The sequence below is a fragment of the Sander lucioperca genome, chromosome 1 (genome assembly GCF_008315115.2).
Source record: "Sander lucioperca isolate FBNREF2018 chromosome 1, SLUC_FBN_1.2, whole genome shotgun sequence".
Classification (NCBI taxonomy): domain Eukaryota; kingdom Metazoa; phylum Chordata; class Actinopteri; order Perciformes; family Percidae; genus Sander; species Sander lucioperca.
The window spans coordinates 15350037-15377118 of NC_050173.1; the positions used below are offsets into that span (position 1 = coordinate 15350037).

Here is a 27082-nt window from a genome sequence, read left to right on the forward strand (position 1 = left end):
CGCTGTGCAATATTTGATCTCTAAATGTATTCTTTCAAATGGCGACCCCTGCTGATGTATTACGATTTATGATACTGAGAGAAGGAAACGCAAAGGTCCCATGGCATGAAAATTTCACTTTATGAGGTTTTTTAACATTAATATGCGTTCCCCCAGCCTGCCTATGGTCCCCCAGTGGCTAGAAATGGTGATAGGTGTAAACCGAGCCCTGGGTATCCTGCTCTGCCTTTGAGAAAATGAAAGCTCAGATGGGCCGATCTGGAATCTTGCTCCTTATGAGCTCATAAGGAGCAAGGTTACCTCCCCTTTCTCTGCTTTGCCCGCCCAGAGAATTTGGCCCACCCATGAGAAAGAGAGAGACGTCATGGCATTCAAACGAGCAAAGTGGCAGTTGGTCAAGGCCAAACCCCCACCCTCCACCTTGCCCCTCCTCCTCAATAGCTACAGACACAGAAATGGCACATACTAAGGAAAGCTCATTGTGAGACTGGCTCTAGTGGCTGTAATTCTGCACCAAGGCGGAATTTCAGGAAAGAGACTTCAGATACAGTATTAGGGGACCACTAAGGTCTATATAAAAGAGACTTCAGATACAGTATTAGAGGACCACTAAGGTCTATATAAAAGAGACTTCAGATACAGTATTAGGGGACCACTAAGGCCTATATAAAAGAGACTTCAGATACAGTATTAGGGGACCACTAAGGTCTATATAAAAGAGACTTCAGATACAGTATTAGGGGACCACTAAGGCCTATATAAAAGACTTCAGATACAGTATTAGGGGACCACTAAGACCTATATAAAAGAGACTTCAGATACAGTATTAGGGGACCACTAAGGCCTATATAAAAGACTTCAGATACAGTATTAGGGGACCACTAAGGCCTATATAAAAGACTTCAGATACAGTATTAGACGACCACAAAGGCCTATATAAAAGAGATGTCAGATACAGTATTAGGGGACCACAAAGGCCTATATAAAAGAGATGTCAGATACAGTATTTGGGGACCACAAAGGCCTATATAAAAGCATCCAAAGAGCACCATGTCATGGGACCTTTAAGGGAAGTTGAGATATGATTAATGTGATCTTTTAAAAAGATTTAAAAAAATGACATGACATGTAATTTAAAAAGTGTTAGTGTAGTTCTGTTTCAACAATATCTTAGAGCTTAGGAGAAGCAACTCGATGAAAAAAAAACAACTTCTCATTTTCTTTTCTTTATAGTTAGAGTTAGTGAATGTAAAGGTAGAGTGAGCCACACTCCTTAACAGTTGGTGGCGGTAATGTACCATAATATTATTTGCCAACCGCCATACAACAAGAAGAAGAATGACACATGCGAATCCAGGAAGCTCATTTGACTGGTTGTCGGCTGTGGCCTATATCCATATCTATGGGCTGATGGGCTGTGGCTATGTGTTGGGGCCATGGTCGGGGCGTGTCAGGAGACAAGCTTGTAAATAAAAACTGAAGTTGCAGACTGAAGTCTTCCTGTATCGTAAAGACTCCTAATCGACTGAGGACCTTCAGAAAAGTCTCTGTATGTAAGTAGAGGAGTCTCATTCAGTTTGTACACTGTTGGTGAAACAGAAGTAGGCTACGTTTATCCATACTAGAAGCACATTGATTCCTAAATCACTTTTACCTGACAGGTTATCGTATCTCTTTACCTTAATATTTACACGAGACAGGCCGTGTGTGACAGGCATAGACAGTCAATGGTTACAGGTGAAAAGGCCTGTACCTGGCTCACTCACGGTCTATGTAATGCAACGTATAATGTGTGGAGCTACTTAATGTAACCTAAGTACTTTATTTTTTTGCTATACAAGAGCGATGATAACCATTTCAGATGTTTTTTTCTACCATATCGCATTGAAAAATCAGGAAGTTTAATACTTTCTTGAATGTGTGATGTTTTATAAATATATTTACAATCTGCTGGTAAATTTGCATAAACACCACCAACTATGCAGCTAATTTCAACATAAATTATTAACCACTACTTTACTTTGTTATTAATGTTTGTCTTACCGGTTCAGAAATTGTCTCAATAGATCAGGTATTCATATTCAGAGACTTTCAAGTTGAGTTTGGCCCAATGAGAGAGTAAGATACTAGTCCGGTAAAGAGATAAAAACATTATTTTAAGTTTGTAATAATTCATGCTCTGTCCTCTTTCCTGTGTGTCAGACACAATGGCATCTCCAACCCCTCTGTCCAAGGCCAACACCACCTTCTCTCTGGCTTTGCTCAAAAAGTTTGGAGATGACGACAAGACGGCAAACATCTTCTACTCCCCTTTCAGCATCTCTTCAGCCCTGGCTATGGTGATGCTGGGGGCCAGAGGAAACACAGCCACACAGATGTCAGAGGTATAATACACACACACACACACACACACACACACACACACACACACACACACACACACACACACACACACACACCAACTGTCTTTGTCAAAAGTAACAGATTTACACTGCAGGTTTGTGCACCTGGTTTGGAGTGGTTTTGTGAAGCTTTTAATCAACGGTGTTGATGCTTTGTTCGTCTAGTGGACAGATGATGCAGATTTCGCATTATAAAATGCACTCCTTTACAAACGCCACCACAAACTGTGTAGGGGTGGGAATCGCCAGAGGCCCCCAAGATTCGATATTATCACGATACCTATGTCACGATGCAATATTATTGCTATTTTAAACATATATTGCAATGTATTACCTTTTTTTCCAACTTCAAATTATGTCCCTTAAGGAAACTTAACATTGTTAACATTGTCATTTATCTAAAAAGATACATTTCCAAAAACTCAAACTGCACTAACTAGTGGACACAAAAAGCAATTGATTTTATTATTCTAGTACAGGGGTCTTCAACATTTTTTTATAATAATTGTAATAATTTGCATGATTTTATATGTATCTGTGGGTGGCTATTGACTACCTATAGGTAAGTAGGGATTTATATTTGCTAATAATATGTTGGATTCATTTTAGGACAACAATAATAATTTGAAGGCCCCCCTGCATTGACTCTGAGGACCCCCTTAGGGTCCCGGACCCCCTGTTTTAGATCCCTGTTCTACCTGTTCTAGTACCAAAAAGTTAAATTCTCATGTGCAATTTATTTAATAAAAGCTCAATACTTGCCATTGGTGTATCAATACAGTATTGCCATGGAAAATATTGCGATACCATGCTGTATTGATTTTTCCTCCACCCTAAAACTGTGTCTTTGGAAATTACCATAAAGTAGGGCTGTCAGCATTAACGCGTTAATCATGATGCGATTAAGGGCCGAGCATAATGCGTTAATTTTTTTTAATCGTATTAATCGCATGCCGCCATTTATTAATTTATTTTCACTTCACTCGGCTTTGCGTCGTGCCTAACAGGCTACTATTTTGCCGTACTTCCTCGTAACACATCCTGCTGCTGCAGGAATAGCAACGCAGATTTCGGTGATTCTGGTGCCACTGATATGTCTGCACTTCTCTCTGATGTTCTGAAACAGACGTTACAGGCAACAGAAACATTGCTGCACGTGACGCTAGTTAACACTATACTCGACAGCAGCTAACGTTAGCCTACCGCTAGCTAGTAGCTGGATTAAACACGGTTAAAATGCTGACAGCTAACGCTAAACGGTGTAAAGTTTGACTGTGTTTTACTGTAGAGGATTCAACACCGGGATGCAGCTGCCGCTGTCGGAAAAACACAGACGGTGCGTTCAATGAAACTGGTAATTTACAGCCTCGTGGTGCATTTAAAGTTGTTGTTAAATGCCCTTTTCCCATCTGGTGGTTGTTTTTGTCATTCAACAGCTATTTACTGGTGAAATAAGTTAATTTTGACGATATGGCCTTAGCAATAAACAAGCTGTTCTTTAATGTCGCCAACTGTTTAGTACCCTTCTTTTTTTTAACTTTCTTAAAAAGTATCGGTTCAGGCACCGTTAAGGCACCGGTACCGTTTTAAAAGTACTGCTTTAGCACCGGTATCCAAACCAAACAATACCCAACCCTAATATTGACTCTAGATTCAAATGTGACTAGATTAAATATATAATAAACAAATACAAATCTTAAAATTAAGTTCATAAAGTCACTTTCTTTGCATTCATTTGATTTCCAATCAAGATACACTGGTAAGAATTGCTTTCCATTGTTAATATGTACTTAAAAACAGTTCTGAAATGCAAAATAATAGAATTTTAATCGTGATAAGACATGCGATTAATCGCGATTAACTATAGAAATTCAACGATTAATCGCGATTAAGAAAATGTAATCGTTTGACAGCCCTACCATAAAGATAACCCAGCACTTCTCTTTGTACAGTACATGATGAATGAAGGGCAGAGTGAAGAACTGAGGCATGTAAGCCCTTACTCAGTATGAATCACCAGTTTCTTTCTTTCACCGTCAGCAAGAACAACAAAGATCTCTTCTGTTCAGACTCAAACTAGAATTTATGAGGGGTGGCTCTGTGTTGTGTTACTATAGGAACAGAAAACATTATATGGATGTGTAAGGGCAATAAAGATATAGGTAGAGTAATCTGTACACCTTATCAGTTCCCATTATGTGCAGCAGGCCACTTGTCTGGCAGCCCGGGTAGTTCCCTAAAGTTGAGTTGCTGAATGGATGCCAGCCAGAAGAATATTTGCAGTTCTCTATAATTAAACTCAATTATTCCCCATTGGACAATAAATATGAATGACTATTATAATCATTCCAATTACAGCTTCCATTCTTACTGTACTCCTATGTGCAATGTAGATAGTTGTAGAATGAATTCCTAAGTTTCTCCCACACAGTGGGAGTCTGTGCACAAGAAGAAACAACAGAAGGGCCTTGGCAATTAAAATACAGTGAGAAATCAGTAAAGGTAGTTAGAAAGTTTAGGTGGGAGTTAACATGGTGTAAAACAACAATAAAAGGATTGCCAAAGCAAAGCCACACCCATATAACTGGTGGAAGTGTGAGAATGTGGGAGGGGCAGGACCTTATTCTAAATCCACCATGTTTCTATGAGAACAACTCCAGTCATTTGAAATGATAATACTGTGAAAGATTACACAAGAAAGTGATTACAACATACTGTTGGAAACGGTGGGGAACTGGGGACTGTGGGGAAATGAATTGTTTGAAGAGCAAGGTGACAGTCAATACTGTTAAAGTTATTAACAGCAATGTGCAGGTTACAAGTATGATAGAAGATATTACAGTATTTTGTCCTTTTTGTTCCCTGCTGTCTTCTGATGCAATGACAAGTGGGGTTATTACCATGCTGTTAGACAAGTTCAGGGACAGTGTTGGTGTTATACTGTATTACAGCCAGTGGTGGAATGTAACTAAATTAATTTACTTAAGTACAAATTTAAGGTACTAGTGCTTTACTTGAGTCTTTTCTTTTCAATCCACTTTCTACTTCTACTCCACTACATTTCAGAAAGAAATATTGTACTTTTTACTCCACTCCATTCATCTGCCAGCTTCAGTTACTAGTTACTTTACAAATTAAGATTTTTGCACACAAAACACATGTAGTTTTTAAAATAAAATTTTTTATTGTAAATTAAACTATGGACTTTAACTTGTAACTGAGTATTTTTACAGTGTGGTATTAGTTTGAATCTGAATACTTCTTCCACCACTGATTACAGCGTTTTATCAAAGAGTTCACCCTATTTTAAATGAATTGTGTGTTGTGTATAAAGGCTAGTTTTGTTCCAGAGGTGGAAGCATTCAGCTTTCAGCCAGATGTGATGACCTCAGCTAAACTGCACCAAGAATCAAAGTGGGAAGGGAGGGAGGGTTGAGTGAGAGAGAGAGAGTGGGTGTGTGACTGTGCGTGCATGAAAGAGAGCAGAGGTCACAGTAACATGTGGCTGCTGTTTAAAATTAACATTTTAGATTTTAGTATTCAATTTTGGTGAGGTCTGAGACACCAAAGGGTCATTTGTCCAAAAGGACAGTTAAAGCTTTAGTGCGTAACTTTCTGACATTAATGAACGTCTGTTACATTCAAGCCATTGCCAAATGAGTTGCTACAAAGTTAATTAATTAATAATTCCCTCTTCTGAAGAGTCCATCATATTTTTTTTTTTTTAATCTGCCGTGTCCTCCTTGGCTACTAGCTGCTGCGTGGAGGAGGGGTGGGGGTGGTGCGCAGTCACAGAAGGCTTGTATCATGTGGACGCGCCGACAGTTTTGTTGTCATTACTTAGAATTCCTCATGGGAGCGACATCAACTACACACTATAGCTTTAATCAAAGTGATATTGTTGTCAACCAATTGAACTTTTTTTTGAACACATTTTTTTGCTGACAAAATTAAGACATTTTGCTTAAACCTTCTTTTTACTTTTGGCTTTGTGCCCAGTCATGCACCTTTTCTCAAGGCACACTGATAGACTCAGGTAAATTTAAAAGGCCTAGTCTTGTGTTTGCTGACCTCCAGTTCCTTCCTCCACTAACTCAGAGGTGTACTCAGGGTGCCGTGAATACACCCTGACTACATTGTTGGGTGTGGTTACTCTTTAGGACCAGAAAGTCCATTGTGTAAACTGGTTTCTTATAACTTGTTCATGAGCCAGCTGGCTACCATTTGCTTTACAAATACTGGAGTCCACTGATGAGATTTAAAAATCTGTGGGTCATTAATAATATTATCCAAATTTGCGAGAACTTGTCTTTAATCTTCTCCCCAACCATTAACGTAATATTAGCAATAAGAAATATTTCTGGAAATATGACGTCAGCATTACAAATGAGATGTCTTTTTGAATTAGTCCAAACCAGTGGTTCCCAACCTTTTTTGTCTAATGCTTGAACTAAAGTACCCCCAACACCCTCTGTCATGTTTTATTTAACACTATTAATTATATAAAAGAATATATTGGTTAAACATGTTTTCATGCAATTGAGCTGTCAATGTTAAGTGTCAGTTTGGTCGACTTTGCATTCATACTACATCCACTTAAGGTCAATATATTTCAGCAAATGCATGCTGGAAAGTTATCTACATTCATAGGTGAATAGTTTGACTTGGAAGATAATCTTTGGACAGTGTAAAATGTGTATTATAACTACATCATCTCCTACATTTCTCTTTAGCCTGTATAACAGTTTATTGTTTTTATTTTTATTTTTATTTCTTTGCTTTGCTTCTGTTTTTACCCTGTTTTTAATCTGTAGCACTTTGGCATTGATTTGTCAATGAAAAGTGCTCTACCAATACAATGTATTATTGTTGTTGTTGTTGTTGTTGTTGTTGTTGTTGTTATTGTTATTATTATTATTATTATTATTATTATTATTATCCCAAAACAGTGTTTTACTGAACAAAAAATGATTTAACTTCTCTCGGTTTCGCTGTTTGACTTGGCATAGTGTTTGATCATCTTCCCAATCTAATGGCAATGTACCGGGCAACGCCTGCGGAATACATCATTGTTAGGATGATGTTATGACTTCCTGTACACGACCAGAGACACATGGTCTCTAACTTAACAGTGATCACAATTGCACCCCTAGGTCTTCTGCTTCACTAAGGCAGAGAAGCCACGGCATGGAGCAAAGCAGATGCAGGGGCAGCAGCAGCAGGTCCAGTCCAGACTGCCAGCGCATCTGCTGAAGGGGGTAACAGAGTCAACAGCAGAGGAATAATAAACTAACTGAGGGGCATTTTACTGTCTTTTAGGGGCATTTTAACAGTCATGGTGTCATCTGGTGAGGGGGAACCTTGTAGACTAAGAGCCGGTGGTTTAAGAGAGATTTCCACGCTTGTTTTCACTCTGCTTTGCTTGCTGATCGTCCAGTCTGCTGCTGTCTTGAACTGAATTTGAGAAAAAAGGCAATGCAAGGGCGCAGCGCTTGTTTGCTGAAGGGTTAGTGTGTGTCCAAACAGCTCAAAACCCCATAGTATTACTTAATACACAGGAATTTAGTCTTGCCTTTTTTTATGGTTTCTCCCTGGTGTGCTTCTTATCTCTTATAAGCAGCTGCTGGAAACCACAGTGTGATTAGACTTCACCCTCACTTACAAATTTGAAATTATGACAACAAAATACTTCAGGAAAATAAAGTACACATAAATTAAGCTGTTTCCTTTTGTTTATATGCCTTATCCTTGTGCATTACTCTGAGAACACTCTCGTATGTGGTTAATACCAAAGTTAGCAAACGTCATTATGACTGTCTTCTGAAATGCTGATTTGGATGCACACCAGACAATACATACCATCCTGAATTCAGCAGAATAAAAAGATGGAAATTTGTTTTTTGAAGATAACCATGTAAAAAACAACATGGTGGAGGATGGGCTCGTCAAAGCTTGGGCAGGCATCTCCATGGGTTCTTTAAAGTCTGTGTTTAAGGTGTTAAAGTCTTCCTTTTCCACGTCTGTTTTTTATTGTATTTATTATGCCTTTTGCAATATTTTTCAGTCCGTGTTGGGATGTTGTACACTAACATTGACTTGCAAATGATTTAGGTGTTCTCATATACAATATGTCTGTTATTTGGAGGACTGGAGAATGGATTACTGAAAACCTTCAAATTTAACTGGTACACCAGTAAAGCATTTTACTACTACTATCTATTAGGTAGATCATTATGGACCAGTCTATCGGTGTTGTACTAGACTGCTGATTCCATTTGCATATTTTTTTTATGACCAATTGATTTACAAGAGAGAGATTTACAGCCAAAGAAATAGGGTTTAGTTTGGAAGTATATTACATGAGCGACTGTGTACTCTAGTTACCCACCATCATTCAACATGCACGGTTAATGTAATGCAAATGCATAGCATGGAACACAAAAGTCAACAACTACAACCGAAACATTTTTTATTTTGTTTATACTCTCATCACTTAACAGGGAAGATGACCGGTCTAATATACTGTTTATAATAGACTGGTCTGTCAATGCTCAGTGCATCTCTCTAACAGTTGTCTCTCCGTTGTCCACAGTGCGTGAAAACCAAGGATTGTCAGGATGATGTCCATGTTAGCTTTGCCCAACTGCTGAGTGAGCTCAACAAGGCTGATGCTCCGTATGCCCTCAGTGTTGCCAACAGGCTGTATGGGGAGCAGTCCTACCAGTTTGTTGAGGTGTGTATTTCTTAGAATGTGTGTATGCATCTTCATGAGTATGTGTGGTGTGAGAGGCACTCATGGGTATCTTTTAAGCTCTGTAAGAAGAAATGATGAATGAAGCTAATACTTTCCTGGCTGTAATGACTTTAAATTTCACTAACTAAATTAAGTAACTGTGTTGTTGATGGTTCCAGGATTTCTTAGGAAAAACCAAGAAGCACTACAATGCAAAGCTGGAGACTGTTGACTTCAAAGCTGGCTCAGAGGCCGCCAGGCTCAACATCAACAGCTGGGTGCAGAAGCAGACTCAAGGTGGATCATACACACTAACATACACACTACACACATGGAAACGTGGCTAATTAGCTTACAATTTCATCAAAACTTCAGACTTGCTTTCAGTTGTGTGCCATTGCTTCACGTATGTATCAATTATGTTTACCAGATAAAATTAAGGATCTGCTGGGCAAAGGTGTGGTGGACAGCCTGACCAGGCTGGTGCTGGTTAATGCCATCTACTTCAAAGGCAACTGGAACAGGCAGTTTGAGAAGAGTGCCACACGTGATACTCAGTTTAGACTAAACAAGGTAACACTACTCTAAGAAAAAATAATTATACTAACACTTATTCACAAAACCTCAGTAAAATGGGTTTTTAAGTCTGTATTATGGTAGCATAAACCATTTATGCCACTAGGACGCTAATCCTGAAAAAGTGTAAATGAAAAAAATGTGACATCAACCTGACCATATGAAATTGTGGAAACCAGGGACAAAGAGGGTGACATTTGATTTCTTAATAAAAGCAAATTTTTCTTGACATTTTTCTATTGCATATTAGTCAAGGCTGGGAGGATTTGTTGTAGGAAGGTACCTTTTCTTAGACCGTATGTGTGAGGGTAGGAATTAAAATGGAACGGTAGATCGAGAGCTTTGTATTCTGGCCTTGAAGCAATCCTTTTATTTATTTTTTTAAAGAATATTTTAAGGCTTTTCCGCCTTTTAATTTGACAGGACAGCTAGGTGAGAAAGAGGGGGAAGACATGCAGGAAATCGTCCCAGGTCAGATTTGAACCCTAGACCTCTGCGTCGAGGCATAAACCTCTCAGTATATGTGCACCTGCTCTACCCACTGAGCCAACCTGGCCACCGGAAATCCTTTTATATAATGGAAGAAATAAAAAATGTACTGTAGCTTAATGCAGCTTTAAATGTACTGTAGAGTGTCAACGAGTAACTTAATAAGAGGCTGAAAAGCAGTGTTTTGTACCTCTGGTTGAAAGTTTCAAGATTGTTGCACCTCTAAACCACACCCAACAGTGATGTCACTATGTACTGACCACACCCTGCTGAACATTTCTACATTACTGAAACAAGGTGATGTGTACAAGATTTTGGTTGGTGTTAAGTTTCTCTTTAAGCTTATGTATTTTTGTGCTTACTGATTACAGAATGACACTAAGCAAGTGAAGATGATGCACCAGAAATCCAAGTTCCCTTTGACCTACATTCCTGAAGCCAGCTGCCAAGTAATGATGCAATTGAACTAATCTTATAACCTTTGTTAATAAGGTTAAACAGGATTCAATGAAATTTCAATGAAATGTGAATGATTCAAAGGAGAATTGAGATTTTGGTTATGATTCATTGACCATAACTGTCAAACTAACTACCTAACAAGTTGTTGCGTGGAATCCCATAAACTATCTTGTTGATACACAAAAAAGCAGTTGTCACACCAGTATATACTGTATAGTTGCTGTAATGTTTGAAACCCTCTGTTGAACAGATCCTAGAGTTGCCTTACAAAGGGAAGGAGCTCAGCATGCTCATCTTTTTACCCAATGAGATGGAGGATAGTACAACAGGTCTGGAGAAGGTAAGAGACACACACACACACACACACACACACACACACACACACACACACACACACACACACACACACACACACACACACACAAAGAAACCCACAGACAAACTAATAATTGATTCTGTGTCCACCTCCAGCTGGAGAAGCAGCTGACCTATGAGAACTTTATGGAGTGGACTCGTCCAGACATGATGGATAATGTTGAGGTCCAGGTGGGGCTGCCTCGGTTCAAGATGGAGGAGACGTATGACATGGAGGAAGTCCTGGTCAGCATGGGCATGGTGGATGCCTTCGACCAAGCACTGAGTGACTTCTCTGGTAGGAAATGTGCCTGGATCATATTCGATATATATTCATAATCATTTAAAGAACAGGCAGCTGGAACCTGAACTGTCTCCTGTCAGTTTAAAAGAGCAACAAGTTAATACAGAGGTTCTCCCTAATCAGTCTACTCTATTCATGTCATAGGGTGAGACCTACATTCTATTATAGTAAGTCATCTTTTTTGTTCTCTTGTGTGACAGGCATGTCTCCTGCCAACGACCTGGTACTGTCAAAAGTCATCCACAAGGCTTTTGTGGAGGTCAACGAGGAGGGAACTGAGGCTGCTGCTGCTACTGCTGCTGTCATGATGATGCGCTGCATGCCCATGCGTCCAACCACGTTCATCGCAGACCACCCCTTCCTCTTCTTCATCCGACATAACTCCTCCATGAGCGTTCTCTTTGCTGGCCGATACTGCTCCCCTGAGTGAGCAATACATCGTTTAGAGTAGTGTTTCTCAACTTAAAGGGGGGTTACAATACATATAGTCTTGAAACAGTATACAATTGTATTTGGTATTACTATAAAAATGTTGAGAATAACAGCCCTAGAGTTTTACTACTAATCACACCCTGAGTTCCCGTCCTATATTTTTAACACCAGAATGATGAGTAAAATCTGCGGTGTTGAAAGAAGCTGTGGCTTCTTGTTTGCATCACTTCTTACATTCTGTGTTTATCCTGAACATTAGGTTCTTGCATTGTTTATATTTTGCACCTAATATCATCCTATGTTCTGTTTACTTTATGCATGGCCCTCTTTGCTGCATCCTCACACCCTACCCTAGTTAATCTATACCGGTAAAGTCTAGTTTGTCTTATCTTAAACCTTACACCCTTTGCCTTTATCACAATTTCTATTATGCCTCTTTTTTTCAACTGCCAGACGTCAACTGTACCATATTAATATATGATGATTGCAGATTCTCTGCACTTTATCTACAGAACATGCAATGTCAGCCTTTAATATATTCAGTTAACCAAAGAGAATAATGTGATGAAATCACATTGTCAGAAAGATATGAACTTGGTAATTATTGGAATTGTAATCAACAAAGTGCAGTTATTTGTAATTGTACCACTATGCATATAATTAATTTAGACTATAGAACAAGAGCTTATATGAAGGTTTGAACTGGTTTTGAATACAGGACATTTTATGTATGCTTAATGCTATTACATATGGAATAAAAGTGTGTGGTTCACAAATATTGTTTGTCACATTTTTTTTCAAACTTTTTTTTAGTTTTTTAACGTTTTTCTCAGACCTGTGTGATAATATGGATAACCTGCAGTTCGATCTGCCAAGAAAAGTAGTGAGATTACTAATAACATTGTGGAACTGAAAATACATTGATTGTCTATGAAAAGTCTTTATCATATTACTTAGTGTTAATGTTTAACCTGAACACACTGTAGTATAATGCTTTGATCAATTCTATATGAGGAAGAACAAGGAGGCTATATTACTGGAACTATTTTAGTGTCCAATTTCTGCAGGTGTTGTATTTCTTCTGTGAGCAAAAGAGTAATTCATGTTCTTTAAAGAAAACAACATGGTTTGAACCTTCAAATCGGGCTGCTACATAATTCAAGCATGAAGATATAATAGTATTAAAATTAGATTTTTAAGGGGATTAAATGTACGTACAAAAGTGTCTTGTCTGACAAATGTAAATGTAACGGAAATGCTTATTAACAAAACATGACGACAATATTACAAAAAATAAGTATGTCATAGTCAAGCTTAGATAAGAGGAACAAACACTTCGGCTAACGTATTCCAGCTCAAAAACGAGAAAACTAGCTAATTTAGCTCCTAATTTAGTTGGTTGCCAGGCTGAGGCCGCAGCATCCTCAACAATGTTGCTAGACGCTTGTCTCACATAGCCAAACATTACTTCACAGCGGAGTAGCTAACGTTAGATGCTGGCTCTATTGACTGTCATTAAAGCCCGTGCTCACGCGGAGCTCTGTACTGTACCTGTACCAACTGACAGGCACACTTTCCGGCTTAGAATTACGGTAGGAACCACTAAAAACACAACAACATCGCTGTCTTCTCCACCTGATGGACAGGCTAGAACTAGGCTTAGAACTACGGTGAGAACCGTTAAAAATAACACTACCTTGCAGTCCTCTCCACCAGACTGAACACACTTTATTGGCTTAGAATTACGGCAACAGTCGCTAAACACACTGCAAACTCAGTCATATCTTCCCGATTTACAGCCCCCCTCTCTTGGCTTAAAATAACTCACTGTTGTCGGCTATGGCCGCTGAACAGGCTACACGTTGTAAACAGCCGTGGCCTGCTTGCTTGGTCCTCCGGTAACGTTAGCTAGCAGTTAGCAGGATTAATATGGTGGCGTTAGCCAAGACCAGTCAGGATCACTTTACTGGCTGTGCCTCAATTGTTTTTGCGAGTAACGAAATCGGGTACTCTAGCTATATAATTCAATGTGAGTACAGTTCCCGGTTTGTTTATGGTTATAAGATGGCTGTGTCTCATGTTACGTTGTTTTTTGTACACGCTGTGACTCTACAAATCACAACATGTAAATAGGAACATGGTAGCGTTATTTTGTCACTTAAGTTATTGGGAGCAATAGGATTGCTGGAACCATTCACCTGCATGTACTGTGATGGGCTGCTGCCTCTAGAGCCGTCAGACAGCCTTACAGAATGCACGGAGATGAGAAGGGTATGTATGGACTTGTCTAACTCTTGGAGTTACAGTGAATAAGCTAAATTCCCAATAAGTCGGCGTGTTCCTTTAAAGCACCAACACAAACTGTGTCTTCTAAGGTTACCATAATGTTAGTCTCTATCGACGACGATTTATTTACAAGATTGTTCAGGTGCCGTGGAAGTTCCGCTAGATGTCCTTACACAAGTTCCACCAAAACAAGTACAGAGGCTATTTTGCAGAGGCACCGTGGCTCTGTCCGGTGCTTAGCGCTAATAGCGCCGCCCAATCACAATTGTGATTAATTTAAAGAAATTGGTTCTAAAGAATTGCTAAAGCAAAGCCACACCCAGATGACTGGACTGGTGGAAGTGTGAGAACGTGGGAGGGGCAGGACCTTACTCTAAATCCACCATGTTTCTAAGAGAACAACTCCAGTCATTTGAAATGATAATATTGTGAAAGATTACACAAGAAAAGTGAGCGTACTGCATACTCTAGTTACTCACCATCATTTAACATAATGTATGCAAATGCATAGCATGAAGCACTAAAGTCAACAACTTAAAGGAAAACTTGGCTTATTTAGTCTATAGTCTCATCACTTAACAGGCAAGATGCCCAGTCTAATATACTGTTTATAATAGACTGGTCTGTCAATGCTCAGTGCATCTCTATAACAGTTGTCTCTCCTTTGTCCACAGTGCCTGAAAACCAAGGATTGTCAGGATGATGTCCATGTTAGCTTTGCCCAACTGCTGAGTGAGCTCAACAAGGCTGATGCTCTGTATGCCCTCAGTGTTGCCAACAGGCTGTACGGGGAGCAGTCCTACCAGTTTGTTGAGGTGGGTGTGTTTCAGTATGAGTATGTGTGGTGGGAGAGGCACTCATGGGAATATTTAAGCTCTGTAAGAAGGAATGATGAATGAGAATTACAAAATCCTCTGTAAAGCCAACAAGCCACAACTAGCACAGGCAGTCCCTGAGTTCTCAAGCAAGAAATCTAACAAAACTGTCCTGGATTCCATCCAGGATGGTTTTCACTGGAAGAGGTAATGAGCTATGAGCTCTGCTCATTTCCTGCAGCCCTGTTCGTAGGCAAGGAAATCTTCTGTAAAGCCAATGTGGTATCTGACTATTTACCATTGTGATCTAAGTTTTTGGTATAAGGAGGATGCATGAACTTTACTCTACATTCACTAAGAACATCTGGAAATTGTTAACATGAGTAGAGGTCCCCCCAAGACAGAAGATACCTTTTTTGGAGTTGTGCCAGATAACAGGCATTGATTGGCTAGTTACCTGATCCAATCATATACTTACAAAATTACGTCCTATGTTGATACAATGCATTGAGATATAAGTTTTGTCCACACAAAGAAAAGGCAGAGCGACAAATTTTGAAGATTGGGTCGGTCGTCTCTCCAGATATCCATGGGTCTGTAAATTGATGCTGAAAACTCTGATGTAATAAATCTTTTTATATCAAGAGCAGTGTCTACGAAGTTCCTTCTCCATACAACGGCAACACAGTGCTGTAACTAAAATATACCACACCAACAAGCCACAACATCATGTCGAAAACTGGACAATTTTTGCTGGAAGATGTAATGAGCTATGAAGGAAATCTTCTGTAAAGCCAAACAAGCCCCAACTAGAGCAGGCAGTCACTGAGTTCTTAAGCAAGAAATCTAACAAAACTGTCCTGGATTCCATCCAGGATGGTTTTCACTGGAAGAGGTAATGAGCTATGAGCTCTGCTCATTTCCTGCAGCCCTGTTCGTAGGCAAGAAATCTAACAAAACTGTCCTGGATTCCATCCCACCAACTGAGCATTATGCTCCCTGGTTCACTTGGCATGGAAAAAGGGTGACAGTTACGGTGCCATTGCACCGTCATATGCAGACTCTACCAGACTCTACCAGACTCGCCAAATCATTTGTTACCCCATAATGTCTGCCTCCAATTGAGTCCTCAACCAAATACCACTGCCAAAGAGTTTACTTCCAGATCATGGTGTGGATTGGAAAGGAAGGTGACATGAACACAGTGGATTGGGGATGGAAACTGGTGGACAACCAGTTCCTGCCAGTTATGACCAGTAAGACTGCTGCCTCAGAAAGCCTTCTGCAGATGATCCACTGTAATTGGGCTTGCGCTCCAGGAGAATGTATAAATGACTCATTCTTGACGAAAGACAAAAGAGTCTTTTTTTTCTTTCTCTCCCCTTTCTGCCGAGTGGTGAGTGTGCCCGCTTGCGGTGTGAAGCGCGTGTCTGCGCTATTCTCCGACATGCACTCTAATCACTGCTGATAGACGGCCTTTTGTTCAGTCGGGCTGTAAATGGGTTTGGGCTTTTAAAAAGCTGTCAATCAAAATGTACTTGTTGGGCTCGGACCAAATTCTGTCGGGCTCGGTCCTTTTCGGGCCGAACTTTTAAGGCCCGAGTACAGCTCTAATATGGACTACCATGCATGCCTGCTTGTGGACCATGTCAAGTTGGGAATTGTGAGAATCACTATAATCAACCTCTATGGGAGGAAGAGTGTGACGACTAATGGGAAGGTCACAGTGCAAAAAAGTATAAATATAAACCAGAATAAGAAGAAACAACTGAAGAAAATAGAAAAAGATATGTATAAATAAGAAAAGTATTAAAAAAGTATAAAAAAACAAAAGGCAAAAAAAAAAAAAACACATTATAAAAAATATTAAAAAATCTGTAAAAAAAATAAAACACAAAAAATAAAAGGGGTTAGCGGTACTGAGCCTTCACGTGGAAGCCCTGTTTTGACAAATTTTACAGTACCACACAGTTCTAATGAATTTATTCAAATGATATGAGGAGGAGGAGAAATATGCAATTACTTGAGGGAAATTGTATTATTAAATTGTATGTAATTCACCCTTATTTTTCACATAAATATGTTTGTAACCAATTGCTTTAATATAAAATTGTACTTTTAATCACTTATCTATCATGCAAATATGCTAATTAGAATATTAGATGGCCAAAACATGTATCAGGCACCAGTATTCCTGGTCTAGGAGGAATACAAAGGAGTAATGGTCATTTTAAGGACCTGGCGGCCGCCATTTTGAAAATGGGGCCTTTCTTGGAGTCAAACTTTGGTAAAATTTTAGTATGTTTTTAAGTACATCTGATATTACTGTAAACCACTGAGAAATATTTTGTTAGAATTTTGTTTGTCTTCAAAAAACTTTATTATTCAAGCACAGATACATAAACACATTGAAAACATTAAATGCATACATACATACAGAAAAAGGGGCGCATGAAATTTACATTAAAGAGGTTGTAAGGTATTGTAAATGTTCAGAGTCCTGATGGTTTTGTTTATTTGTCAGTCCTTTTAAAGTTTCAAAATATAATTTCATGTCATTTTTAAATTGGTGAATATTCGGTTTTCTTTCAGACCATTTACATTTATAGATTTCCAAATAAAATTAAAAGATGAAAACATGGCATTTATCCAAATAAATGACTACCAGTGACGTAAGCAAAGGCTGCAGCGAGATGCACTTGAGTTTTCAGGGCGTGTCAGGAGTCAGCTTGAAACCAATATAAAGCTTCAGACAGAAGTCTTCCTGTGAAAAGGAAATACTCCTTATTACTCAAGGACCACCAGAGAAGTCGGTAAGTAGAGGATGATCTCATTCATTTAGTGATGGTGAGATTTGATCATTTAGATTGCATATTAGATGCAGTTGCAATTGATCCAGACTAGAAGCACATTTATCCTCATTGTCTGGTGAATAGTAAATGGTGTATGTAATGTAGGTACAGTATAATGTTATATATAGCTACTTAATGTAGGGTGACCAGACGTCCCCGGTTTCCGGGGACAGTCCCCAGTTTCGGTGACCTGTCCCCAGCTGGAGCTGTCCCCGGAAATGTCCCCGGTTTTCACTGTGACTGATAGACCCGAAATTGGAATGAAAGAAAGAAAACATTGACCAAACGTATAGTCGTGCAGCGATCTCATTTAATACTGGACCAATGTCAAAGGAAAATATTTCCTCAGTAGTTTTAATTGTATCCGATACTCAATGAGCTGTTGCAGAAACAAGCCCAGCCTGAAGCAATAAAGCAAAAGCTGTCAGATAAATGTAGTGCAGTAAACATTACAACATTTCCCTCTGAGGTGTAGTGGAGTACAAGTATGAAGTAGCAGCAGGGGCGATTCTAGGATCAGACCTTTAGGGGGGCTCAGCCCGTAATGAGAATGTGACACGGATATAGTGGATGCAAAAGTGTTAACCCCCTTGCTGTGACAAATGGTTTGCAAGAAAATTAACATTGAACTTACATGAAATGTTATCATATTTGCATTCTGCACAAATCTCTGCACACCCATTACTCTCTGTGAAATATCTCACAAACTCTATACTCAACACATGCATCAGTACAACAAGCGGTTCCTGAGCAATCTGGTTTTGAAATTGCAACAAAATTTCTACATGGTCTCCAACTTTATAATTTAATCTCATGTAAACTATTTATGTCAGCACAGATATTTTTTGTAAATTGCTTAGCCAGTGTATCCCACCATAATGGTTATTATATTGCCAGATTCCAGACAATCCCACTTACTTATATATATCCCACTTACAAATATGAATATATATTTCTACTGGTATGCTTCCTAGTGACATTAATGCAAAAATATGAAGAAAAAACTATTCCACCTGTGTGTGCATGGTTAAACTTCTGAAGTGCAAAATAGTTCAGGCTACAGCACAAATATTTCCATCCATAGATAAGAATAATCAAGTCTAACCTCTGAATTTATTTTCAAAGTGCACCAGATTGACGCATTTAAACGTTAAAATAGACACAGTTTTCTTACAGGGGAGCATGACCATGGACCCCCCTAGGGGGGCTTGTTGGGGCACAAGGAGCTCTAGGTCTAGTGACATCCCTGGGGCAGTGTCCCCGTTTTAAGTTTCCAAAGATAAAAACATTACCTGTTTTGGAGGTATTTACGCTTCTGAGCTGAAAATGTCCCCGGATTTTGTCTCAGAAATCTGGTCACCTTAACTTAATGTAACATAAATACTTTATTTTTTCTATCCAAGAGCGATTATAACCATTTCACCTGTGTTTTCTACCATTAAAAAAGACACTTTCACACGTACTATTGAAGGTAACATCCGTGAAAACCGACGAATGTCAAATATTAAACTATCTTCACTGCAGTTTCACACATGTGGTGTTTTGTAAATATATTTACAATCTGCTGGTAAATAAACACCTCCAACGATGCAGCTAATTTCAACGTTATGTTAAATTATTAACCACTACTTTACTTAGGTTGTTACTAATATATTTTGGTGGGTAAAGGTTTGGGTAGGTGAACCAATTGTTATAAAATCTATACTGAATTAACTCTGTTTGGTCTATTTAATATTTGCTGAACTAAAGACTGAGTCTTACTGGTTTAGAAATTGTCTCAATATATCAGATATTTACATTCAGAGACTTGTAATTGTAAAATAACCAATATTTCAGTGGAGTTTGGCCCAATGAGAGAGTGAGATACTAATCAGATAAATAACATTTTTTACGTTTGTAATAATTAATGCTCTGTCCTCTTTCCTGTGTGTCAGACACAATGGCATCTCCAACCCCTCTGTCCAAGGCCAACACCACCTTCTCTCTGGCTTTGCTCAAAAAGTTTGGAGATGACGACAAGACTGCAAACATCTTCTACTCCCCTTTCAGCATCTCTTCAGCCCTGGCTATGGTGATGCTGGGGGCCAGAGGAAACACAGCCACACAGATGTCAGAGGTATAATACACACACACACACACACACACACACACACACACACACACACACACACACACACACACACACACACACACACACACACACACACACACACATCTGTCATAAAAGTAACAGATTAACATCGCAGGCTGGTTCAGAGTGATTTTGTGAAGCTGCCCAAAATGCTAATAAAACACCACCACGAACTGTCTTCTAAAATGACCATAAAGTGAACCCAGCACCTGTCTTAGAAGACTTGTTAGTTGAGGATCTGAATGGATGCCAGCTGGAAGAACATTTGCAGTCCTCTATAATTAAACTAAATTATTCCCAATTAGACAATAAATATTAATGACTATTATAATCATTACAATCACAGCGTTCACTCTTACTATGCTCCCATGTACAATGTAGATAGTTGTAGAATGAATTTCTAAATTATTAGGAAGTATAGGGTTCCTTTGGGAAACACATTGCCAAGCTTAATTCATGTCTATCTAGTGATTATCAGTAATATAATTGTAATAGAATAATAAGTGATTTACACTTTTACACCTTGAGGAGAATAAACCCTCTCACACAGTGGCAGTCTGTGCACCAGAAGAAACAACAGAAGGGCCTTGGCAATAACAAATACACTAAGAAAATCAGTGAAAACAAATTCTAAAGAATTGCTAAAGCAAAGCCACACCCAGATAACTGGACTGGTGAAGTGTGAGAATGTGGGAGGGGCAGGACCTTACTCTAAATCCACCATGTTTCTAAGAGAACAACTCCAGTCATTTGAAATGATAATATTGTGAAAGATTACACAAGAAAAGTGAGCGTACTGCATACTCTAGTTACTCACCATCATTTAACATAATGTATGCAAATGCATAGCATGGAGCACTAAAGTCAACAACTTAAAGAAAAACATTTCTTATTTAGTCTATAGTCTCATCACTTAAGATGCCCAGTCTAATATACTGTTTATAATAGACTGGTCTGTCAATGCTCAGTGCATCTCTATAACAGTTGTCTCTTCTTTGTCCACAGTGCCTGAAAACAAAGGATTGTCAGGATGATGTCCATGTTAGCTTTGACCAACTGCTGAGTGAGCTCAACAAGGCTGATGCTCCGTATACCCTCAGTGTTGCCAACAGGCTGTACGGGGAGCAGTCCTACCAGTTTGTTGAGGTGTGTGTGTTTAGCATGTGTGTATGCATCTTCATGAGTATGTGTGGTGTGAGAGGCACTCATGGGAATATTTAAGCTCTGTAAGAAGGAATGATGAATGAGGGAGTGGACAGCAGCAGCGTGATTGTGAAAATGCTCTTCTTTCTGTAGTGACTTTTAGTTCCACTAACTAAAGTTAAGCAAATTGTTTGTTTTGTTTGGGTGATCAGAATCAGTAACTGTGTTGTTGATGGTTCCAGGATTTCTTAGGAAAAACCAAGAAGTACTACAACGCAGAGCTGGAGACTGTTGACTTCAAAGCCGACTCAGAGACCGCCAGGCTCAACATCAACAGCTGGGTGCAGAAGCAGACTCAAGGTGGATCATACACACTAACATTAGGGGTGTGGATCGATATATCAATTCAATCATCAATGATCCAGTATTATCAATACAAAGTGAAAATATTGATACGTAGCTCATCTTTAAGTGATAAAATGTGTGATTTACACCACTAACTAATATACACACAACACACATGGAAACATAGCAGTTGAGCTTACCATTTTTCAACACTTCAGACTTGCTTTCAGTTGTGTGATGATGTCTCAATATTGTTTACCAGATAAAATTAAGGATCTGTTGGCCAAGGGTGATGTGGACAGCCTGAGCAAGCTGGTGCTGGTTAATGCCATGTACTTCAAAAGTGACTGGAACAGGCAGTTTCAGCAACTTGACACACAGGATGCTCAGTTTAGACTCAACAAGGTAACACTGCTCAAAGACAATATGTAATTGACTAACACTGATTGACAAAAGTCTGCTAAAGCCAGTAAATACAGTGCTAAGCATAAGTGAATACACCCATGCTAAAGTTGACTAAAAAGAGGAATAAAAAAATCATCTTTTGGAAATTGATCTTAATGCCTTAATTAAAAAAAATGAGGAAAAATCCAACCTTTAAGGACACCAATTTTCTTTGTGAATGAATAATGTATCGTAAATAAATAAATGTTCTTCCTTAAAATACAGGGGGCATAAGTAAGTACACCCCTATGTTAAATTCCCATAGAGGAAGGCAGAGTTTTATTTTTAAAGGCCAGTTATTTCATGGATCCAGGATACTATGCATCCTGATAATGTTCCCTTGGCCTTTGGAATTAAAATAGCCCCACATCATCACATACCCTTCACCATACCTAGAGATTGGCATGGTTTTATTTCAGTTAGCCTAATAGCTGGTTTGATTTGCATTGAGAGATGATTTTATGGAAAGTACCCCATGCCAATTTTTTATTCCTCTTTTTAGTCAACTTTAGCATGGGTGTATTCACTTATGCTTAGCACTGTATGTTTTTCTAAATCTGTATTATGGTAACATAAACCATTTACGCCATAGACGCTAATCCTGACTTCTTCATTGAAAGTAGTGAAAAAGGGTGAATGAAAAGAGTTCAACATCAGGGCCATGGCAGGAAACCTGACCACATAGAATTGTGCAAACCAGGGACAAAGAGGATGAAATTTGATTACTTATTAAAAGATCATTTGTCAGAAATTGGATGAGGTACTTATCCATAGTCAGTGTAGATGGCGGTTGGCCCGTCGCCATTTTGGAGGAGCAATACGCATTTTAGCCACATAGAAAAATGACCACTTCAAAAATCTATCTTAGTTTAAGTGTAAACAAACTAACTGATCGAGGCAGCCGTAGACCAGCAACTCCTGTGTTCTGCGAGGTTAAATTATTAGCACTGCTTGCCACTTCCATTTGTTCTGCAGCACCTTTAAGTTTACACATTCCTCTGGCTGCTGTTTTCAGAATGACACCAAGCCAGTGAGGATGATGCACCAGAAAACCAGGTTCCCTTTCTCCGACAACCCTAAAGCCAACTGCAAGGTAATGATGCAATTGAATTAAATAATCAGTTTAATACAGTGTGTAACTGACCAGGCAACAATTAAACCAATCATTTCATAACCTTTGTTAAAAATAATGTATTGAAATGTCCATGGAATGTGAATGATTCAAAGAAAGGATTAGATTTTGGTTATGATCCATTTTACCATGCAGTAACTGTGAAACTAATTACCCAACAAACATTTCATTTGTTGCACGTCATCTCACAAACTATTTTGTTAATACACAAAAATAACCAAACAGTTGTCATACCAATATATATATATATATATATATATATACATATGTACTGTGATGTTTGAAACCCTCTGAACAGATCCTAGAGATGCCTTACAAAGGGAAGGAGCTCAGCATGCTCATCTTTTTACCCAGTGAGATAGAGGACAGTACAACAGGTCTGGAGAAGGTAAGAGACACACACACACACACACACACACACACACACACACACACACACACACACACACACACACACAAACAGAGACAGACACTAATAATTGATTCTGTGTCCACCTCCAGCTGGAGAAGCAGCTGATCTATGAGAACTTTATGGAGTGGACTCGTCCAGACATGATGGATTATGTTGAGGTCCAGGTGGGGCTGCCTCGGTTCAAGATGGAGGAGACGTATAACATGGAGGAAGTCCTGGTCAGCATGGGCATGGTGGATGCCTTTAAAAGGCCAAACTTCTCTGGTAGGACATGTGCCTGGATCATATCAGATATATTCATAATCATTTAAAGAACAGGCAGCTGGGACCTGAACCATCTCCTGTTAGTTTAAAGGAGACAACAAGTTAATACAGAGGTTCTCCCTAATCAATCTACTCTATTCATGTCGTAGGGTGAGACCTACATTCTATTATAGTAAGTCATCTTTTTTGTTCTCTTGTGTGACAGACATGTCTCCTACCAACGACCTGGTACTGTCAAAAGTCATCCACAAGGCTTTTGTGGAGGTCAACGAGGAGGGAACTGAGGCTGCTGCTGCCACTGCTGCTGTCATGATGGTGGGCTGTTGCATGCACATGCGTCCACCCACCATGTTCATCGCAGACCATCCCTTCCTCTTCTTCATCCGACATAACTCCTCCATGAGCGTTCTCTTTGCTGGCCGATACTGCTCCCCTGAGTGAGCAATACATCGTTTAGAGTAGTATTTCTCAACTGGAGGGGGGGGTTACAATACATCTAGTATTGGAACAGTATACCATTTTATTTGGTATAACTTGAAAAAATTTAAGAATTACCACTCTAGAGTTTCCTAAAGCTAATCACACCCTGAGTTCCCGTCACCAGAATGATGAGTAAAAACTGCGGTGTTGAATGTTCTTAACTGTGACTACTTGTTTGCATCACTTCTTATATGAGTGAGGGAATGATTCTGTCTTCATCCTTAACATTATGTTCTTGCACTGTTCTTTGTATCTTTTGCCTTTAATCTCAATCTCATCCTTAGGATCTTGTTTACTTTATGTCCTTGGTAATTATTGGAATTGTAATTGTCAAAGTGCAGTTATTTGTTATTGTACCACTATGCATGTAATGAATATAGAATATAAAGATAAAGAGTTTATATGAAGTGGTATTGATTCTTCCAGGTCATTTTTATTTATGCTTAATGCATAGGAAATAAAAATGTGTGCTTCACAAATATTGTTGTCACATTTGTTTTTTAAAACACACATATTTATTGACCATTTTGTGTGACATGATGGATATACAGTATATATATATATATATATATATATATATATATATATATATATATATTTCTACAGGCTTGTCACTGAGAGCAATAGAGAAGTTAAAAAAAGAAATATTTAAAAACACTGTAAACCCCCAAATCTAGGGGTGTTACACTATTCAAGCATGAATTATTCAAGTTAAATGAAGACTTCTTATGGCATGCATGATTTTCTTCCCTTGAAATGAACACTGTGGTAATTCCAATATGCATAATACTCCATTGTCTATTATTGTCACTCACTTGTTTAGTTGTAAGTAATAGAGAAAAGAGGTCTACTAGCTATGAGTTATTTGTTTAACTCAGAAATCAGTACCTGCACTGTTCAGTCACCAGACCTGTCCAAGAAATGTTATCATTCATGTTGTACCTACCGTTTTCTTCTCAAAGTGGCCAATTATATATGCAACAATAAGCCTTTTGTATGACTTTGTATGATTTATTTTCATACTTAAATGAAGGTTTGAACTGCTATTAGGTCAGGTCGTTTTTGTATGTATCCTTGTGCTATTACATATGGAATAAAAGTGTGTGGTTCACAAATATTGTCACCTTATATCGTCACCTATTTTTTTGACATTTTATGCGACCTGTATGATGAGATGGATAACCTGCAGTTCCATCTGCTACACAGGTCATGTCTGGCCCAGAAAAGTAGTGGGATTCATAATACCACAACATTGTGGAACTGTTAATACTATCTATACTGGTTGTCAATAAGAAGTCTATCATATTACTTACTGTTTAACCTGGATAAACAGTAGTATAATGATTTGATCAATTCTATATGAGAAAGAATAAGTATATTACAGGGACTATTTTTTCTTACTTTGTTTCTTCCCTGAGAGCAAAAGAGTAATTCATGTTCTTAAAAAAAAACAAAACTGGTGGAACCTTCAAATCTGGGGCTGATACACTATTCAAGAATGAAGGTCTAATAGTATTTTTAATAACACTTTTAAGGGGATTATATGTTCATGCAAGTGTCTTGTCTGACCAGTTCAAATGTAACGGGAGGTATATGTCACAAGAAACATTTTTGACAACTGCCTAAACTTTATCCCTAACCACCACAGATGGGGGCGCTACGCATTTTAACAGGATGGGATTTGACTGGTTTTCACAAGTGTATCTCGCTGCAGTCTGCGGGAAGGCGGGGCTTGACATCCAAGTCAGCCATTTTTCTTTGCTTACGTCACTCCCCATACGCTCAAACGGACCAAGACAGCCTGGTAGTACAATTCTAATCTAGAAAACATTCAGTTACTTGCTGACATAGAGAATAGACTCACGCATTGGTTAACAAAGTTTCCAAACTCTCATATTTTGCTTGGAGGAGACCTTAATGTTACTTTAAATTCCCAGATTGATAGATGGCCACCTGCGCGTGATAGTGGTAGAAATACATACTTTAAGCTTTTTATGGAAAGATATGATTTAACGGACATATGGAGAATTAAATTCCCAGATGTTTTATCCTTCACTTGGAGTAACAAAAACAAAACTAGGCTTTCCCGTATAGACTTTTGGCTAGTGTCAACTAGTATTAAAGAACAAGATGTGATCGTGAACATTCTTCCCTGTCCCTTAAGCGATCATAAAGCAATTTACATTTCTATAAAATTATTTCCCTCAGATGGTTGCAAAGCCAATTATTGGAAATTAAATAATTCTCTCCTCAAAGTTGAGGAGGTTAAACAGAAAATCCCACAGTTGATAAAACACTTTTTTAACAAAGCTGAGATGGAAAAATCCTTTAGTATTAATTGGGAGTTATTTAAATATGAATCAGCCAAATATTTTAGGAAGCTTGGTAGCAATCTTGCTAAAATTAGGAAATTAGAGGAACAAAAGGTTATCACAGGTATATCGGTCTTGTCTCAAATATCACCAGATGCTTTAACAGAGGAGGAAAAAATAGAAATGTTTAATTTACAAAAGAACCTGGATGAAATATATAAGAGGAAGGTGGAAGGAGCTTTTATAAGGTCTCGGAAGCAGTGGTTAGAAGAAGGAGAACAGAATTCTTCATATTTCTTCAAACTGGAAAAGTACCACGCAAAAATTAATACCATTAATGAGCTAAACATTGACAACTCTATAACTGATGATCAACAGTTAATATCTAATTTTTGCTCCTCATTTTACAAAAAGCTATATACTGCAGAATATTCAGAAAATGATGCTTTTTTATTCCTCAACTCTCTACATAACACCCCTCAACTCGACAACTCAGAAAGGGATCTTTGCGATCTCCCTTTAACCCTGACAGAGGTCAGTGAGTGTTTAGAACTTTTAAAAGACAACAAGTCCCCGGGGACAGACGGTTTATCCTCAGAATTTTATAAACTGTTTTCCCAGCAGATGGCGCCCTTCTTATTGCAGGTATTTAATGAAAGCATATCAACCAATACCTTACCTTGGAGTATGACTCAAGGTCTGATTACTTTAATCCCT

General features: G+C 38.6%; 2 protein-coding genes across 3 annotated transcripts; both read left to right on the forward strand.

The window, feature by feature from the left end:
* The first annotated feature begins 1720 nt into the window (after nt 1–1720).
* LOC116055744 (leukocyte elastase inhibitor-like) lies at nt 1721–12519 on the forward strand. 2 transcript variants are annotated; one of them, XM_031307756.2, is made up of 10 exons: nt 1721–1737; nt 2203–2384; nt 7556–7660; nt 8995–9135; nt 9315–9432; nt 9566–9708; nt 10572–10649; nt 10910–10999; nt 11131–11311; nt 11518–12519. In XM_031307756.2, the coding sequence occupies exons 1-10, from the start codon at nt 1728–1730 to the stop codon at nt 11745–11747; spliced, it is 1278 nt and encodes a 425-aa protein (XP_031163616.1). In that variant the 5' UTR covers nt 1721–1727; the 3' UTR covers nt 11748–12519. The 2 variants fall into 2 exon arrangements, with proteins under 2 accessions (XP_031163616.1, XP_031163617.1); XM_031307757.2 differs by lacking the exon at nt 7556–7660.
* A 5040-nt stretch (nt 12520–17559) lies between these two features.
* LOC116055748 (leukocyte elastase inhibitor-like) lies at nt 17560–24429 on the forward strand. Its single transcript, XM_031307761.2, has 9 exons — nt 17560–17663; nt 19637–19818; nt 20839–20979; nt 21219–21336; nt 21584–21726; nt 22781–22858; nt 23196–23285; nt 23399–23573; nt 23779–24429. The coding sequence occupies exons 2-9, from the start codon at nt 19642–19644 to the stop codon at nt 24012–24014; spliced, it is 1158 nt and encodes a 385-aa protein (XP_031163621.1). The 5' UTR covers nt 17560–17663; nt 19637–19641; the 3' UTR covers nt 24015–24429.
* Nucleotides 24430–27082: the final 2653 nt, after the last annotated feature.

Excerpts from the sequence above, each read along its gene's own strand:
- LOC116055744 (XM_031307756.2), top strand. Across the intron at positions 2,385-7,555 it reads CAGCCACACAGATGTCAGAG|GTCTTCTGCTTCACTAAGGC; the intron begins GTATAATACACA and ends TTGCACCCCTAG. Across the intron at positions 11,000-11,130 it reads GTACAACAGGTCTGGAGAAG|CTGGAGAAGCAGCTGACCTA; the intron begins GTAAGAGACACA and ends GTCCACCTCCAG.
- LOC116055748 (XM_031307761.2), top strand. The coding sequence starts at position 19,642 with ATGGCATCTCCAACCCCTCTGTCCAAGGCCAACACCACCTTCTCTCTG. Across the intron at positions 20,980-21,218 it reads AGTCCTACCAGTTTGTTGAG|GATTTCTTAGGAAAAACCAA; the intron begins GTGTGTGTGTTT and ends TGATGGTTCCAG. Across the intron at positions 22,859-23,195 it reads ACCCTAAAGCCAACTGCAAG|ATCCTAGAGATGCCTTACAA; the intron begins GTAATGATGCAA and ends CCCTCTGAACAG.